The sequence below is a fragment of the Thunnus maccoyii genome, chromosome 22 (assembly GCF_910596095.1).
Source record: "Thunnus maccoyii chromosome 22, fThuMac1.1, whole genome shotgun sequence".
In the NCBI taxonomy this organism is placed as follows: domain Eukaryota; kingdom Metazoa; phylum Chordata; class Actinopteri; order Scombriformes; family Scombridae; genus Thunnus; species Thunnus maccoyii.
This window is the reverse complement of record NC_056554.1, coordinates 3,024,116-3,043,753: the sequence shown is the minus strand read 5'-3', so window position 1 is coordinate 3,043,753 and position 19,638 is coordinate 3,024,116. Positions and strand designations below refer to the sequence as shown.

General features: G+C 40.9%; 1 protein-coding gene across 2 annotated transcripts; it reads left to right on the top strand.

Moving 5' to 3' along the window:
- Positions 1-6,305: 6,305 nt before the first annotated feature.
- On the top strand, positions 6,306-19,638 carry arsj (arylsulfatase family, member J). 2 transcript variants are annotated; one of them, XM_042402264.1, is made up of 2 exons: positions 6,306-7,363; positions 17,456-19,638. In XM_042402264.1, exons 1-2 carry the CDS (start codon positions 7,053-7,055, stop codon positions 18,849-18,851), a joined length of 1,707 nt encoding a protein of 568 aa, XP_042258198.1. In that variant the 5' UTR covers positions 6,306-7,052; the 3' UTR covers positions 18,852-19,638. The 2 variants fall into 2 exon arrangements, with proteins under 2 accessions (XP_042258198.1, XP_042258199.1); XM_042402265.1 differs by lacking the exon at positions 6,306-7,363 and adding an exon at positions 8,618-8,810.

Here is a 19,638-nt window from a genome sequence, read left to right as displayed (position 1 = left end):
CTTGTTCTCCTTTACCTCAGCAGAACAATCGAAGCCAAGCAGACCGATTCTATCTGGAGAGAATCACATGCTTGAACTCAGCCGAGCAGGAACAAACAGGGTCTATTCTCTCAGCCCAGAGAGGTCTCTGTGCCGGGGCATGTCTGACATGTAGACAAAGCAGTTGGCCGTCTGTTAGGATCGCGGGCCAGCGATGGAGATGATAACGTGAATATCATTTTAAGATTGTGTTACAAGCATCCACACTGGCCTCTAAGTCGCTGACATTACTGTATCAAGTTAATAAAAATATTATATCCAAGACTTGCTGAAATAGGTTTCCTCTCAACAATGCCTTCTTTTGTCTAAAAGTGTGCAAGTTATTGCTGAACTAGAATGACTGGTAGACATGAAAAGTTAGCAAAACAGCTTCTTTCTGCCCAGTCAGGCCTATAAAACCCAGGAGTTGGAGCTGGCTGTTAATTTGTTGTGAAGCGCTCTGCTGTTGTTTTTCCTAATCGCTCTTCATTGGGAGCGCCTGCTGCTCATTATAACTTTTAACACCCACATGTTGGATCAGCCAGACATTTTATTTGAAGTGGATCTGCTGAAAGGTCAAGAGATCACACAGCCTTCAGTTGGGAAGATGAGCTGACTCACTAGATTGGTATAAGAAGAGAATAAGTTGCTTCCAGATGGTTTGTTAGACTGGATGTATGTCTGAATGAGATGGAGAAAAGAAGCAGAGAACTAAAGCTGCATCAGAAGTTAAGCAATACAGTGTTAGGACTGAGTTTGTCTTCCGTAACATAGATCCATATAGATTTCACTGATTTTACAAAATGAAATTCTGGTATCAGTTGTGGCAGAAGGTCTTCTTGCCCACAGAAAGTGATGAATCGAAAAATCGCAAATTGCCTACCTAACAGCTGACCTCTCCAGCATTAGATCTCAAGCTATCAAAGTGTTGCATGAAAATTTGCAACCATTTTTGTTTAGTGTTGCAATAAAAGCAAATACTGTAATATTTAAAAGTTACAAATCAGCTCTAGTGAAAATAACAAGTTTAGGGATATCAAGATTTCAGGAATGCCCTGTTCATGGGCATTTTTGTTGGTAGCCACCACATGGTTCTGTGGTTCTGTGACTTTCCTTTTTCTGTTAGGTAATCTTAATGGATTTTAGAACCTACATTGTTTAGTCCAGTTGAATTATACTCTGGATGTTTTTTTCCCCTTGGTATGATTTGTTTGGGCAGATCTAAACACAGCAATTGTACTCCAGTGTGGACCAAAACAACCGCACTGAGACCCTTTAGAGGAAGTGGTCTCCATCCAGTCACAAACAAATTTTGGAGTGGTTTGTTTGTGGTGGGAACATGATCTGACTGCAATCTGACCCAACTACAAGGTGCACTCTGCAAGTTTGAACTAAACAGCTCCCATAGCCAAGTGTGCTTTGCTTACTTGGATGTGGATGAGCAAAAAATAGCAGTTGCAAGCAGCTAGCTGGACAATGACTCAAAGTCTGACTTGGATTAGCACAATGAAGTATGTTGCCTTCTTGATATTTGGACAGATAGAACTTTCTTCCTGTGTTTATGTGCTTGTTCCTGATCCAGACACATCTGACCAATGAGCAAAGTGAACATTCTCACATGGCTTATAGTAATGCATTTAAGTTTATTTGATTTTTTTTCTGTGTGAAATAAAAAAGAACCAAGAGGGGAACTCATCCACTGATTCCGACTAGAGAAAACACACTGTGTTGTGCTGTGTTCAGATCTGCCCAAACCAATCATACCAACGAGGGAAGTCCTATTCAACCAGACTCAACAACGCAAGTTTGAAATCGCCCTAAAAGCAACTTGTGCTCTTTGCACTTTCACTGTGGTGATTGATAACATTTTGAACAAAAAAGGATTCTTGCACTGACCATTTTATGTTTGAAAAACATGTATATGAAATTATTGAAAGATATTGAAAATTTGACAGAGATTGGTTGAATTGAACTCTCCCGATCGCAAATCATTAATTCCTGGTGTGACTGATTAAGCGCATATAGGACACATTGGAATTTGCTTTGAAACTATACCTCTCACTGCTATTTAGAACCACTAATGTGTAATAATTTCTTGGACTCAACAATCAAATGTCAACATAGCTGACATTCCCTATCTGCCGATCAAGGGTTATCTGCTGTGAGAGTGCACTGTACTGCAACTATGTAGGCTCCACCTGCCCCACTGATAACTTGGCCTATGTCTCTCTGGAATGTTTGACACAATAACAGAGCCTGGCTGAGTACTACAGATCATGTGGGTAATCTGTAATCTCCATGTCAACACTCCAGCACTGACAGCACTCTTTTTACACTCTGGGGTCATTCCACAGTATTGGTTTAAACTTCAGGAGCGCATGGAAATGTTGACATACTCAGATACGCAAATGCAGCCAAAACAGTTACAGTTTTTACACTGGCAGGACATTTTTTTGTATGAGTGGAAATGTTGCTGCTTTTCATACCTGGCACAGAGAGTTGTGTCTCCTAAAACAGAGGGAAGACTGCTGCTTTTGATGAAATGCAGTTAACAGTAATTCAAAGTGAAATTTGAATTCTTCTCACTTTTTATATGAGGAAATATAAACTATTATGATACTGCAGCTATTGTGCTAAGTGGTTTAAACAGTTTTCGGGAATATTTATGAAAACAAATACCCTCTGGGTTGCCATTAACCTTTGGCAGCGGTTGAATGAAGACTGAGAGCATTGCTAAAAGACACGGTGTCAACTACTACTGAACACTGAATGTCTTACTACAAGGCATTTTTTCCCTCCATTTTTCAGTAAGCTCACATAGCATTGGCTGTCAAGTATAATGTAAATCTCTTTCATATTCTGTAGTGTGGATGGCAAAAGACTAGACTGTCAAAACTCACAGCAACAAATAGTCCTTTAACATCAGCACTTTAATTAGAAATTAATATATTTAATTACAAATTACTTTTAGTGAACTACTTTTAGCAGCCCTAAAACTTTGACTTCTGCAGGATATTTAATAAATATCCTGCAGAACTCCAATAAAAGTGAGAAAGCCTGTAGAAACCGAGTTTGTCCTGCCACTGCAGCAACCTGAGACAGTAAAAAGGATTCCTCCATAACAATTATGTCTGGAATTTAACTAGTCTATCCATAAGTAATTTGGGTATCCTTTGCCACCCACCCACCTAAATACTTTCCGACAACAAAGCATTTACAGTGAAGGATAGTTCTCCGGTATGTACCGACAGGCTGGAGTATTACCTCTCTCCAGTGTCTTGCCAATGTGTGTTGGGCATGGTTAGAAGGGTAGGGTGGGGGTTTGGCAGCAGTCTGCACGGGCACTTTCCTGCTGTTTAATGCAACCATCCAAAAAAACAAAGGATTTCTTGGAAACAGGGGGTCTGGCACTCATTTGGTCTGAGCGCCTCTGGGATTTTATACTCGATGGCACGCACTCGCACTAAATCCTGGCGTGGCTCTTAATATCCTGTGCCACTGCATCATAATAGTGGGCTATGGCAATGAGTTGTGACTTAGGATGAGATCACCCAGCTCCTTGAGGATGTTAGGGAGCTTGAGGTCACGTCTTGGAATGGACTGAACTGAACTGTTTCTGAGTGATACCAGCATGACTAAGGGAATTGTACCTCTCCTGCAATGCTGAGGACTCATTTTGTGAATTGGATTTGTGCTCCAGAGAAATGGGATGAATATGAATACATCTCATTCCAACACGTACTGTAATGATTCATAAATTTATGCTCATTCTGGTTACATGCGTAGACACGCTGGAGACTCTCTCCTGCTTGCTATTTGCTCTGGACGCTGCTAGCTGTCAACTTTGTTTTCCAACCACAAAATTTATTCATCTCCCAATACCACTGTGCTGCTGGGTGTGTTTGTGCATGTGTGGTGCATGCATGCATTTCCAGGACCTTGAGAGTCAACGCATGTGAGGGTCTTTCACAGCCGCACTGTACAGGCCCCCAGACACCTCCTGTCCAATTCAAAAGCTCACAGCAGGCCTCTTTATATAGGATCATACTAATATGGGAAGTTATGGAGTAGCACCAGGTGGAAGTTGTTGCTGCATCACCTTTGAGTCACCAAACACCCTGAATGAGATAAAGCCCCATACAGGAAGCCTGTTTTAGACACTTTGGGCCTATTCAGGATTCATTTTGGGGCTAAATTTACCTTTAAAGATCAATGCAACCTCAATGTCTGTGCACAAACTACATGTACTCCTGAAAACTTGTCACTGTGTGGTATTTAAAGGAAAAATAAATACCAACATGAATCAGATATATAGTAGCTATGGAGAAGGATACCAAAATGTTACCTTGGCCAAATTAACTGAATATTAAGGTGAGCTAATTTTAGCTTTGTTTGGCCAACGAGCCCTAGAAATGTCCACAGGAGGCTGTCCACAAGCATCCCTGTTCACTACGACTCTATTTGAAAAACTAAGAATAAATGTCTGAAAATCTGTTTGTGGAATGGTAACCTTGGCTCTACATGTCACTCATCGCCTATGTACTTATATTTCAACAAAGAGAATGTGAAATATATCTCTCCAGCTCTGTTTTTGTCATGTATATGCGTTCTCTCTAGGGCTGAGGCATAAATTAGATGCCCAGATTTCAGGAGTGTAAATCCAGAAAAGAAAAACAAATTGTTCTACTCACCAAGGAGGCACCATGAAAACAGATCAATTCTTTGGCAAGACAGTCCTGAGACTCCACCAACTCCATCATCAGCGCTGATATGTCCAGTCAGTGTGTGATTGATACCTTAAAGCAGTAATGGAAGAAGTACTCAGATCCTTTATTTAAGTAAAAGTATCAATACCACAATGTAAAGATACTTCATTACAAGTAAAAGTCCTGTGTTTAAAATCCTACTTAAGTAAAAGTACAGATGCATTAGCAGCTAAATAGCTAGTTTGAACTGCTTTATGAGGGTCACAAAATAAATCTCAGGGGTCGTGAGATGATAGATTGGGTCTGATAGAAGAAAACATTTGGATTCATTTTTCATGACTTTTCTTTAACTTTTGCATTCTTAAGCAACTTTGAGATTAATGTCTTTGGACCTCAAACAGTTATTTATTTGAAACCATTTGAGGGGAAATGACAAAGAGACACAAATACACACTGATTTTTTTGTAAGAGATGACCAAAAAGCTCAATCTTTAACAATGTTTTCTAATTTATAAGTTAATCATTATGTTATTTATGTAAATTTTTAATCTGAAAAGTAACTAACTAAAGCTGTAAAATAAATATAGTAGAGTAGAAAGTTCCCTCTGAAATGTAGTGGAGTGGAAGCATCAAGTATCACAAAATGAAAATACTCAAGTAAATTACACGTACCTAAACATTGTACTTAAGTACAGTACTTGAGTAAATGTACTTAGTTACACTGCCATAAAGCAAGATGATGTTATTGATGATCCTGCACTCATACTAGTTATGTTGCTACCTTCAAGAGATGCTGGGAAAACGGCCTTTATGTGTTGATTGCACATTAAAAGACCAAACAAAATGATAAATGTGTAATCTGTGTATATGAGGAGTTTTCTTTCACAACATGTCAGTAACATGTCAACATGTCACCTCTACAAAATGTCAATGACAAGATGGAAAAGTCACGTAGTAGCAGCGATGCATCTGAAGATGTGTTCCATTGATCCAACATCCTGAATTTTAACATCACCAACTAACAACTTGAATGACTTATATTAAAAAATTTAATTACACATCCGCCCACCTTTGCCTTTGACTTAATTAAAAAAATAGCTCTTTCACACATATTAAGCTTTGCAATTGTCACAGCACAGGAATGTGGCTCCCACTGAGGACAATGAAGTCATCTGTATTTTTTCTCAGAATTTGGCAGTTTCAGCAAACAAGCATGAGTTTACACTGAGCAAAAAACAAAACAAACAAAAGAACAGATATTTTTATAGGCTGATTACAATATTCTAAGTACTGACTCATTCTATTTAAAATTGACTTCTTTTATGCCAATAAAAATAAATGAAAAATGAAAACTTGGGGCAGGAGTGTGTTGGGGAGAGGGGACTCATGAGCCAAGTATTCCTAAAATCCTGGCTACAGTCCTGTGACAACCTTTTACCCAAACACTTTCACTGCTGCTGTGATGTTCTTACTGTAATATTGAGATTACACATCCCAGATTCGCCGCCAAAATGTTCCCATTTACTAAGAAACCACAGTTTATTTTGGGGGGGGGGAGGAATTCACTGATTTATTCATTTGGAAGAAACAGCTGTGGAGGAGCAATAATGTCATGTCATCATACATAACAATGTGAGTATTGCCAATTACAAATAAGGAAAAAAAAACGGAGCAACAGCGACCAAACATTACGCAATGGCTACATGACAGATTTATGCGGCGTTGCCTGTCTGGAAGTAGGAGTATTCGAGCTGCTCGTGAACTCATCTTGATGTAGTGTAGTGCAGCTAGTAGAGGACACACATGGACCTGCCTCCTCAGACACTCAGTAGTGTCTGCCTTCAGTCCTCTGTGCGCTCTCAGTTTGGAAGGACCGCTGTCAGGCAGCATGGAGGACATCTGCTGCGGACACTCTGCACCACCTGCTCTGCTGTCTGCTAGTTTTTGGGAACTTCTGCGCGTCTTTTGACAAAAACTACACAATCGGAGGAATGACAGACTGTAGTGACAAACCTCCGTGTGATTTCAACTTGTAGTTCTAAGCTGTGTGTGTGTGTATGCTGACTCAGGTGTATCTTGTAGAAGTCAAACACCGCCTGGTTGGGAAGTGTATGTGCTTTTCCACGTTCATTCATCGATAGTTTTCCCCCCCTCACAAACCGCCAAACTGTCAGTGGACTGTTGTTGGAGAAAAAGACTGAACACGATGCGAACCCGATTTCCAAGTGTTGCTGTTCCCCCTGAACATGTGCAACACGCCGCCTGCCCCACAGCGCGCCCCACCGACCGACACTAACCGCTCCTGGGGGGTCTAATTCTGGCTGAAACATGTTTATTTTGTGGGTCCCGTTGAGTTTATTCCTCGGGTTCATCATTTCTCAGACGTGGAGCGTTCAGATGTCGTGGGAAAACTGGAACGCAGAGCTTCGCAACCGAGGAAATGAATTCGACAAGCAGAGCTCTCAGCCGCACATCGTTTTTATCCTGGTAGATGACCAGGGCTTCCGGGATGTTGGGTACCACGGCTCCGAGATCAAAACCCCGACACTGGACCGGCTGGCAGCGCAGGGAGTCAAACTGGAGAATTATTACGTGCAGCCGCTCTGCAGCCCGTCCAGGAGCCAACTCATGACCGGCAGGTACAGTGCACCAGTTTCCACACCCTGGTCCTTCAAGAGCCCACATTTATATTTGGTACAGTGGATTAAATGCCTCACAAAGGGAGTCCGAGTAGTCTAATGCATCTGTCAAGGAGTCTTGAAAAAATATATTGAAAAAAGCTTGGAATCAGCTGAAAGAATTCAGGTTATCATCTATGATTATAGCTGACTGTCCATAGTATCATGTGGTGGTCATGTGGTGTCATGTGGCTATCTAATAACATTTTATTATTAACAATATTAGCCTACATGATCTGGGTGAAGTCAGTAAAATGTGCAAGATGACTGAATGCATGGAGTTAACAAAAATCTTCAATTGTTTTTCAAACCTTTATTAATATTCAATTAAAAAAAGAACAAAGAACATTAAGATACAAAACAAGATCAGCAGTAAGATCTCAGCAGGATCCAAATGATAATATGAAAATATATATAATATCACTATTTAACAAACCTCTAGGGTTGGGTTCAAAGTTCATTCATGATCTTGGAAGCGGATGAGAAAACAGTTATCCACGAGGTTCATTTAGGAGCTGTTCTGGAGCTTTCTGTCACATCACATGATCTTAATCAGCAGATACAATCCAAGATGAGAGATAAGATTTTGTCAGATCTTTCTCAGCTTTAAAGCCAACATTGACAAGAACACGTGCTAAAAAAAAACATTTACATGGTGAACTGGGCGAACTCCACCTGTTGATGAAGATCACATGACATGTGATTGAAAGCTCCAGAACAACTACTAAACGGACCTTGTGGTAAGATTTTTTTTTTCTCAAAAATTGTAAGGCATTTCTCTAAGATGCACAGAGAAGAAAGTGACGTCAATAATGGTACCCAGTGTCAAATGTTGAGCATGAAAGTATTAGCAGTTTGACAAAAGACCTTACTACTTTCTGATGCTTTCAACTGCATCTCATGATCTTCTCGCATCTTGTGGATTGACTTTGCTCAGCTGAAACATACTGGGTTGTACTCTGCTTGGGAGGAAAAAGCAAGAGAGTGGGCTTTGAGAGACTTTTTTTTTTTTTTGTCAAACTAATTTTTAAGTGTTTGCAAATCAGCCGCAGCAGCGTTGCCCCAGCAACCACCTCATGTTTTAGCAGGAAGCTGTTAAGAGATATTAAGGGCGAGGGCTGGGTACCATATACTATATCAGAGATGGGGGCCAGGGTGGGGGTGAATTGTGGTCTGGCTTTGTAGTTTGCTCACAGCATGTTTCACATCAGCAGTTTCCTTCTTCCTACATGGTGCTCTGCAGGGCTTCTCCTCTAGCGCCTCCACCATCTGTTCCACTCCTTAGCAAAAAAAAAACGGAGGAGGCTTGTCGGGCACCGATGTTTTTTTGGCAGGCATCCGAGATAGTAATGAGAAAAGAGCAGCCACCTCCTCATTCTTCTGCCCTCCAAAACATTCATGTGGAAATGTAGGTGTATATTCAATTATGTTTCCAGGCTTTTGTTCCTGAATGTACGGTTGCAGAGGAGTATGTGTGTGGTTGACTTTGACTGAAGGAACACCATCCATCCGTGAGTAAACATTAAAACATCAGGTGTCTTTGTCAGCTGGACAGACTGAGGCTCTCAGAACAAAGTTATCCAAAATCTTTCTGGCACGCTTGCAGAGACTTGTCAAGGCAAATATCAGATGGAGTAAACGACTCAATCCAAGACATAAGCACCTCATACTGTAAGAGCCTGATTAAGTTTTTACAGGCTGTTTAGACTGTTACCTTGGCAACCACCTGCATCTGAACTCAGTTTCATGCTCACTGCATATAATCAGATTTTATTATTACTTTATTTATGTTTCATGCTTTCTGCAGATATTTGCCACGGGCTGCTAGCTGATGTTTTTTCTCAAATGTCACCCAGATGGATATTTGTCTTCCTCCATAAATAATTAAATATACACAAGAGATTTCATGGTCAATACAAACATCCTGAGACCAAATGATACAATCATTCAGTCTAGAATGCAGTCGTTCCTATGGCAAGAAAATTGTTTTGGGGATAAGGCTGTTTTTTTTAAGAAACATTAACTTGTTTGGAATCCCTAAAAGGCAGATTTACTGTTCAGCTGAAACTCCCCCAACTCAGCTGTAACACAACACCTGCACACTGGAGTGAAAATCAACGTTTCCATATGAGGAAATATGAAAAACCCAAGGAAAACCTTTGTTCACTGCTGGTGTGAATAGATCAACATGTATTGTTTGACCTGACAACGTAACTTGTGACTTGTAACTTGTGACCTGGGTTTTACATCATGTCTGGCACTGCTCAGCTTTAGGATGAAAGGTACTACAGTTTCATTCTGCAGTAAATCTACAGTTTAACTTTACAGTTAAGTTTATAGTTAACTAAAGAAAGCCATGACTGCTAATGCTCTCAGCTATACATTCTACTCTTCTTGATCACTGTATTTAAATATAACTGAGGAGGATGGATGCAAAAATAGTTTATGCTTCATACTTTCATAAAGAGTCCAAATAAATAAAAGAAATTCTAAAAAAGTACACCAGTTGACAAAGGCATGAAATTACAAAAAAATTGTGTACACACATACATACACAACAGAACCATGTTTACACAGTTATGACGTTACAAATCAGTAGTCTTACAGTTTGCGTTGATTTGGCGATTTGCAGGTCTAAAAGATGTGCAACATCTGGGATAAAAATATCTAGATATCTAGGATACATTGTCTCAACCATAATTCACTTACAATATTTAAAACTCTATTTCATGTTGTTGAAATGTAGTCATTGAAATGCTGTTGAAACAACAGTTATCTAAAAGCACTGACATTTAAAAATGTTCACTTTCAACCACATTTAGCCAGATGTCTTTTTACCTTCAAATGACCAAATCAGCGCTTATAGGGCTGGTATGAATGATCAAATACAGGTTTATGTGAGCCATATAACCAGTTTCTTTTAAATTTAGTAATAACTTGAGGTTTCTGGGTGAAGCTGTATGACAACACTATGGCTCAGAAAAAAAATTTATCTATAGGTGAATCCTAGTTGTAGGCCAAAATAGATAAGCCACCATTACTGTGGTGGCACCTCGCTCGTAAACCAGTGTGTAACACTATAATTCATAAGGATTTCCACAGGAGGTCCACATCCTGGCAAGCAGAAGCACAGTATGTATCCCTTAGCAAGTTGAAAAGATTGTGTCAGAATTAAACCATATGGGAAAATAGCATCCATGTCAAAGATGGCAAGAGATACCTTTTAGTTTTTGAAAACTAAAAGATACGACCTTTATGAATTGATAAGGCTACCAAAACCAAGCGGGAGAAGATAAAAGGGACCTAGCAGATTACAAGAAGCAGTTGTGTACAGCTACTGTTGGAACCGTAGCAAAGCACTTTAACCTTCCAGTAACAGGAGCTTGTGAAAAGATTTCCACGCTATCCACCCCCTGGGAAACTCGGCATCAGAAAAATTTCAACCTGTCTGGTTTTCTTTAAGCTGCACTGATGAGATTAGAGACTTAACATGGGAGCTTTTCTTCAAGTGCAGAGTTATGTGCTCTTCAACCCTGTCACTCTCCCACTGATCTTTCCTGTGCGAGAGAGGTGGATTGTCAAAGGCAGAGGTTGCTCCTTGTGGCAGCCTCTAAAATTGAAAAATGTTTGAGGAATGCATGCTTGACCGAGGAAACAATTCCACTTGGTTTTGACGATGGAGCTCCTTTGTAATTTGGTAAGCCAACTTCTAGAGTGTCAGTGATGATTTCAGAGCTTGAGAGCTATGTTATCATACCTGTCCAGACAAATCCAGCATGTGAACTCTCTGACATGCTACATACATCATAAACACAGTATTTAGCTCTTGCATCAGCTGCTGAATCTCTAAGCCTTTGCACTCTTTTAGATTGGTCATCTACATGCTTGTCGATAAGATTTTGTTAATACCAATTATAGCCGGTTTGATGTTTCCATTAATATCTCAGACAACTGTATATGTACTGCACAGATAAATTTTGTCCTCATACTCACATCCGCCCACCTTTGCCTTTGACCACAGGTGTTTAAGCTGCAGTCACTCTTGTCAAGCAAAGAAAAAACAGATCGAAAACTAAATTAAATTTCATTATCAGGCTCCTACATCGCTGAAAGAGCTACCATCCATCAACAAACAAAAGATGAAGAATGCGCTCTGGGGTCCCAGGGCAATGAGGAGCAGACCTTGAGTAAGGATAGCAGCTAGATTGCAATAAGCTCCTCTGTCATCCTTGAACACTGCACTCCTATATTATAACCTGCTGGATTTGAATCTGGTCGAAACCTGAAGGAGCGTGGGGTTGATTGTTTGCTCAAAGCAGCTCTTTTTCACTCTGCTCCTCATCCACTGTAGTTCCATCTCCTACTTATCCACACACTTCCCATCTTTCCACACGTATCTCAAACTCGTCTTAGCCTCTCAGTCACCCATTTCTTGTTGTTTCAGTGATCTGTCACTCTTTCACTTCCCGTCCTCTCCCCACACTGGTCTGTCCTAGAACTCTGGGTGAAGTTGCACAATGATGAACAGAGTCAGTGAATGTTTGAGGTGATGAATAAGCAAGGTTTCTGGAGAATTTTGGGTCTGGATTTGTTTAAAAGGAAACCTTGAAAAGAAATACCCCCATTACCTGTAAGATTCTATAAAATTGAGAACATAAGAGCTTAAAGGCCAAGGAATTAGCAAAACTGAAGGGAGTTATGCAGAGATGGCAACGAATGTAAATGAAAAGCCTGCCGAAAAGAAGAGCTAAGTAAGATGAACTACTCCGGGGCTGACTTGATTAAATGCAGAGCGCCAAGTTGTGGCTGCTTATTTGAACCATATGTGAGGAGGAGCTGGAGTAATACAAGAGAAGGCCCCGGTCTGGGCAGCAGGTCTGCTCAGGAACCTCCACAACCTCATTGGATGGAGCAGTGGCCAGTGCACTTGACTTGTGAGACTTGAGCGATTGCCGGTGCTCAGTGATTCGAGTTTAATGGCGTGTGTGATTTGTTGGCCTTGTGGCTCAGCGGTCCTGTAAATAAACCAGAGAGATAGCATGATAGTAGTAGCCTTTAAGATTGTAACTATATTTTATTCAAGGAATTCACCAGCACTCTATGCATGATAAGATATGGAAGCGAGCCACTGTCTGTTAGAAGTATTTCCCGGCCTGTGCGTGGCTTGAATCTATGCTGGGTAAAGGATGTAGAGATTCCTGGCCCAAGAACTTTGGTTCCTGTGCTGGGGCTGCCCATTCATACTCTGCTTGGGTTTAAAAGACCCTATAAATCAGTCACATCGGACATGTGGAGGGACTGCAAGGAAGGAGGGGAGATCTCCAGAGGGCAGTAGTTACTAGAGTCATTATTTTAAGGCCTCATAAATACTAAAGACCTAGAACTGTCCTTCAGGTGCCCCAAAACCTGTAAAGTCAAGACCTAGTTCCCTTGTGAACCCCCTCGTATGTCAAAGAGAAACAAAGCAGGGATACTTTGAAAGTCTTTGCGCTCTATCTTGTACCGTTCCGTCAAGACCTTGGGCTGGTTGGACTGATTTGTGGAGGGATCATAGGCTGCACTTAGCATGACATTCTCATTACATGGCTGTAACCTTTTGGTATGTGAGCACCACCAAACCTGCAGGAGCAGCAAGAGCAGGGATAGGGGCTCTTAAGGGGTCAAATCTTACACACACACACACACACATACATGTCTTCATAAATTTGCAAATACATTCTTGTGTTCTCCTTTCACCCTAAGTTTTGCAAGGCTTTTCCCTTTCAATCCCATTACTCTCTTGGCATTGATGCAGAAGTGCTTGACAAATAAAAATAAATTAAGTGAAATGCTGAAGTGGAAAAATGATCCCTCTAAATGGAAGATAATAGAGCATACTGCATCCAAAAGTCATTTTATAGACATTTATAGGCAAATAACAAGGCTAAATTTACCATGTACTTTGCTTGTGGAAACTCTGGAGAGATTATGGGGAACAAGGTTTTTTAAGTACTCACTTTTCATTGAGTTAATCATGTATTATGTGGGTTTTTTTTCATCAAAATAGTGGATGGAGTAAACAAGCAAACAAGTCTTTTTTCTAAAGAAACACATTCTTGTGCCAGGCTTGTTTCTTGGTGTTGATGTTGTTGTCTTACCCACAAACACATGTTGACTTTACTTCTTCCCTTCATTCCCATCCTTCTCTTAGCTCATTGCATTCAAATCTCATCGCCTAATCAACAGACCAACAATGCCTCCTCTATCTCCCAGTGTGCATGTTTGTAGTTGGGTTTCAGAGCTCCCCCTGCCTAGACCACCAAGTGACATGAAATTCTTCCCATCGCCATATGAAACCTAGACTCTCTCTTGGCTCCCATCAGGGCCGTAGTGGTCTCATTTTGAATTCACTGACCTGACCTCAAAGACTTTCAATGAATAGCAGTATCAAATTCTGAATTGTGCCGTATTATTATCCTTAGGAGTTAAACATTTTAAAGGTCCTGGGGATAAGCTTTGAAATCCGTGGGAATCGTTTTTGCCAAGTTGTTGTGAACATTCCAATTTCCCAACTTATTTCCAAAGGCTTTGTAGGCATCAAACCCAGATGGCATTTTGTATTAGCATTTCACAGTGCAGAACAGTGTAATTGTCAGCAGACAACAAACAACTCTGCCACCAGGTTTGTCCACAGTGTCTCCGCCAGCTGCAGCTGGCATTGAAACACACTGGTGATGAGGTGTGTCAATGGTCAGGGTTTGCCTCAGGACATTGGTTAGTGGAGGTGGAAAGGGCTGAACTGTTGCACAAATGCATACATATGGAGTGCAGTTCAGAGTGCCTCATGATAAAAGTTAAAATGAAAAGAACAAATGGGGAAAAACAGATTATTCAAAAGTGCCAAAAGCAGACAGAAAGAGCATATGAAAGCAATTAAACTAGAGTTCATAAATGTGTCTACAGCCATGCTAGCTGCTCTGTGAGGCTGTACTTTAAAACAGCAGAGCCTTGAATTAAATGCTAACTTCAGCATGCTAACATGCTCACAGTGACAATACCAACATACTGATGTGTAGCAGGTATAATGTTTATCATGCACTCCACCTTAGTTTAGCATGTAAACAGCTAACGTTTACTACTTTGCACTAAACACAAAGTACAACTTTGACTGTATTTGGTCATGATTTTTGGTCATGAAATTATTGAACAAACAAAATTTTTGACCTGATATTAGTGCTAGGTGAAAAATCGGGATCAACAAAATCATAAGGATTCCAACTGAAAACTAAACTTGCTTATGCGGGGTCCACCTCAAGATGAATTACTATGGAGAAAAAACATTTGAAGTTGGACATTTTAATAGGGATCCAAACAGTCATTGACTTTCACTATCTAAAATTTCCAAAGGAACATGCAAGGACTGAAAATCTGAACAACTAAGCTTTTAATGCTGATGATGATAAATGCTAAAGTTGACTTCAGTACTCTTATATCATAGATCTCCTGACATCATGCCAAGGTTAAGTAAACTTCTCCAAACTGAAACAGAAGTGCCTATAAACTAAGATGATGGTCAGCAAGCTGTGCTACAGAGAGGAGTATGTATATGTTTGCAGTTGCAGTCTGTGATTTTATGGGGATGTGTTCTTAGTGTATTGTTTTTGTTGAATGTAGGATTTGAGTTGTAAATCACTGAATTTATTGCTGTGTTTGGAAGGTTGTACACACCACATGGAGGTGTAAACCTTGAAGGACGTATGCATTTTCAGTGGAGAGTGCTAAACCTGACCACCCTCTGGTTCTCCTCCAGCTGAATCCTCCTCTCTGGAAACCTAAACCAAACACTTAATTTTCACTCCCTTTCCCTGATGACAGTTTGACTGTATGCCGCTAACCTCAGGAGAGAGAGGGAGGGTCAAAAGAGGGGAGAAGGTGAAGAGGCATCTCGCTGTGTCTGATCCTTGTCTCCTGGGTGTCTTGCTTTCGCTCAAAGCAGACGTAAGGAGTCAGACAGAAATGAAGTCACAGCTCATTGTTCTTGTCTTCAGAGTGCTTCCAAAGTTCCAGCTGGGTTGCTTCACTGTGGGCCAAAAGCACAAGGCAGTCACAGTCTCAGTAAATATAAAGTTGGCTTGCTGTTTTAGAGTTACCCAACTATTCCCACAGCTCTTAGCTTTAATTGATTGCATTCACAGTTGCAGTTAGTAGTCCACTCAGTACTAAGCTGGATATCCTTTGAAAAACTTTGATATTAGCGCCAGATTGAGGTCTTTATGGGTCAAAAGCTTTAGCTCAAATCCATAGCAGATATATTGAAGACCTACTGGAACCCGAAAAGCATAAATTCATTAAGAGATCCAATACAAGAGGAATGCGGTCCAAATAGACCCAATGATTGTTACACCCCTTCCAAAATGTTATCAACCAAAACAGTGAGACCACCAACACTGACAGCAGCATGATGAACCACCAATTACTGAGCAGCCACATTTGAAAGGAGGAGCAAGATAATTTTGCACTGCATTTGCTCCCCTCACCCTCTCCGTCTCACCTACAGAAAAAAACATTTTTCTTCTTTGATGAAGGTTATCAGGGCTGATGGATCACATGGATCCTGTCCTTATCATACATGATGTTACACAGACCGATTTCCACAGTGATAGAACAGGACCCTAGGTGGACTCAATTAAATTAATTTCACACCTTGTCCAACACCAGTTGCCAGATTGCGTTTTGGACACTAGGAACCAGTTGGACCTGGACCTGAGAGTAATTACAGTGTTGGTTGATAATTCTCTGTGGAATTTTCTCTATGATTAGCAACACCTTTCACATTACACATAGTCATTTAACCCATTTTCATAAAAATATTGACAAGGGAAGCTTAAAATGAAGAACTTTGCCTAAATAAAATAAAGTCTAAAGTTAGAAGAGTTTCCTGATTTTCAATCTGAATAAAGAAAAACAAATTTCGGTCTGTACACAAAATGAATTAGGATTTGATACCCAGCCCTACTCAGTACTAAGCAACTGGCTTTGTTATAGAGGCATCAAGTAATTACAAACTGAGATAAGATACCTAATTTGAGCAGTGGGAGTTCATAAACATTTCTTGCAGATATACTGTGGTGTAGTAGTAATTTTTTGCTATGTAGCAATCAGTCAAATAAATTACCCCAAATTTTGGACTGACCTATGGTAAATCCTATCTTCTCTGCCAAACACACTTGCAAGTTTACAGTTGCAATGTAAGGTATTGGAAAAATTACATAATAATTACATACACATTGCATTCTAACTATATAAAAATTCCTCAATATATTGTGTCTGTCTATAACACATTAGTAATGTGTTAGCTTGCTGCCAAAGTGGCTGCCACAGCATCATTAGCACCAGGTCAAAACTCTGTTTCCTGTCTGGCCTTGAGTGACGGGTCTTCTGTTTTTGCTCTGGGCCTCCCCCCTCCACCTACTATTACCCATCCACCTCCTTTCACTGCACTGTTAGACATCAGCTGAACATTAGCCTGCGCTTGGGTTGCCAGCCTATAAGCACTCAGCTCTAATGTGTTTGTTTTGGATGGGGTCCATTGTAATTATAATTGGATTGAATAATCTATCAGTGTGTAATTTCCAGTACAAAGATTTTCTCTGTGACTAGACAAGATTTTTCTTTCAAAAGGTCTATGAGAGGAGTCCTCTGTGAGGGGATTATGATATCGAAATGTCATACAGTAGCATGTGAACATAATGTAAATAAGCCTATTATCCTATATACAGCATAATCCTATCAGTTGTAATGTCATGGCAGACTGAACTATCATGATTTGGTGCTTCCCTCAGTAACAGACATTAATTTATTGTGCAATAGCTAATGGATACAGTCCTTTTTCAGTTTTGAGTAGCATATATTTTCTAAGTGAACAATGTCCCTAAAATGATTACAGTAATTGTTTTTCAGGTATTTTATATTAGATGACCAGCTTTCATCAATTGCATATTTGCATATAAAAGTTGCATATTTCTTTAAAATTGTTAATGTCTCTGATGGGCCAATATCTGTTTCATTTTATAGGTATCAGATCCACACGGGCCTTCAACACTCCATCATTCGAGCTACCCAGGCCAACTGCCTACCACTGGAAAATGTCACCTTGCCCCAGAAGCTCAAGCAAGCAGGATACTCCACACACATGGTGGGCAAATGGCACCTGGGCTTCTATAAGCGTGGCTGCATGCCCACTCAGCGTGGCTTTGACAGTTTCTTTGGCTCCCTGCTAGGAAGCGGGGACTATTACAGTCACTATAAATGTGAAGGGCCTGGCATGTGTGGCTATGATTTGTATGAAGGGGAAGAAGCCGCTTGGGAACAGGACCGCGGCTTGTACTCAACCGTGATGTTTACTAGAAAGGCTATCAGTATCTTAGCCAATCATGACCCTCGCAGGCCCTTGTTTCTGTACTTAGCCTATCAGGCTGTTCATTCCCCGCTGCAGGTTCCCGCCCGCTACCTCGAGCGCTACAAGGGTATTCCGAACCTGCACCGCCGTAAATATGCTGCCATGGTTTCCTGCCTGGACGAAGCGATCCATAACCTCACATTAGCGCTAAAACGCTACGGTTATTATGACAACACAGTTCTGGTGTACTCCTCAGACAACGGGGGCCAGCCATTAGCGGGTGGGAGTAACTGGCCCTTGAGGGGTAGTAAGGCCACTTACTGGGAGGGGGGCATCAGGGCAGTAGGCTTCGTTCATAGTCCCTTGTTGGTGAACAAAGGGACAAAATGTCGATCTTTGGTCCACATCACTGACTGGTTCCCCACACTGGTGACCCTGGGTGAAGGGGCTTTAGACGAAGATCTAAATCTGGACGGGTATGATGTCTGGGAGGCTATCAGTGAAGGCCGCCCCTCGCCTCGCCAGGACATTCTTCACAACATTGACCCAATCTACATCAAGGCCAAGAATGGTTCGTGGAAGGCTGGATATGGTTTATGGAACACAGCCATCCAGGCTGCAATCCGAGTGGGCCATTGGAAGCTCCTGACAGGGGTGCCTGGTTACAGTGACTGGGTGCCTCCCCAGACCTTCTCCAACCAGCGGTTGACCAATCGCTGGCATAATGAGCGTGTCCGTTGGGACAGGGGTAAGTCCATCTGGCTGTTCAACATAACCGCTGACCCTTACGAGAGAGTGGACTTGTCTCAGCGCTACCCACACATAGTGAAGAAGATGCTTATGCGGCTTGCACAGTACAACAAGACCGCAGTTCCGGTACGCTACCCAGCGAAAGACCTGCGTTCTAACCCTCAGTACAACGGGGGCGTGTGGGGACCCTGGTACAAAGATGAGAGGGAAGAGCAAGAGGAGGATGAGAGATACAATAACCTGTTCACTAACCATCTTGGTAAAAGAAGGTGGAAAAAGAAATCAAAGAACAGAAAATTGAAAAGGAAGGTAGATGAGTAGTCTGCCCCATTTGTGAAAGACTTCAGTTGCTTTTTCTCAGGGATTGACACCTCCTGTTTCAGGATTGTCCTCTTTAGACTTTCTATTTCCATTTAGTTTTAACTTGACTCCAGTATATACTGTATGAAAAAATAATGCAGATGGACCTTTTGAAATGCCTCAAGAAAATATGGAAAAGATCCACTCGTTTAAACACTACTGTCATGCCCAGACACAACTAAGACCTCATGTTAATGTAAAGGGCATTTAATGAATGTTTATTTTTCTAGATCTTGTTGCATGCTTGAACTGTTTTCACCTCTAGATTGTTCTGTAGACTCATGTTTCACTTAGAGTAGGTAATACATCTTCATAGACAGTTGCCATAAATTTTTGGTGACAGAAATAAAGTAAGACATAGTTCTATTATGTTGATTACAGCGATACAGTATCATTGAGACAGATGTAGGATTTATGTGATGTGTGAGTTGATTCTGGTTTTATAAGCACAGACTGCCTTAACTTAGAATAACAGATTTTGTTTCCTGTTTTAGATAATGTCTGGTCTGGCACCAGGCCAACCTGAATGTAAGACAAACAAACAAAATAAAAGCCCCAGACACAAAGCTCTTTGTCTCCTGCAATCTCTCTAACTCTGTCTGGTTTGCATTTTATTACAGTTAGATCTCTTTTGTTCTGATGACAATAAGTACTCTTGTACCTGGAAAAGCTGGAATATCTCTCATATTTAGAAGCTGAATCACTGCCACTGAGTGCATTTGTAAATGGAAAATACAATAAAGTGGGA

Coding starts and splice junctions, on each gene's coding strand:
- arsj (XM_042402264.1), top strand. CDS start 7,053: ATGTTTATTTTGTGGGTCCCGTTGAGTTTATTCCTCGGGTTCATCATT. Junction 7,364..17,455: donor AGCCAACTCATGACCGGCAG/GTACAGTGCACC, acceptor TTCATTTTATAG/GTATCAGATCCACACGGGCC.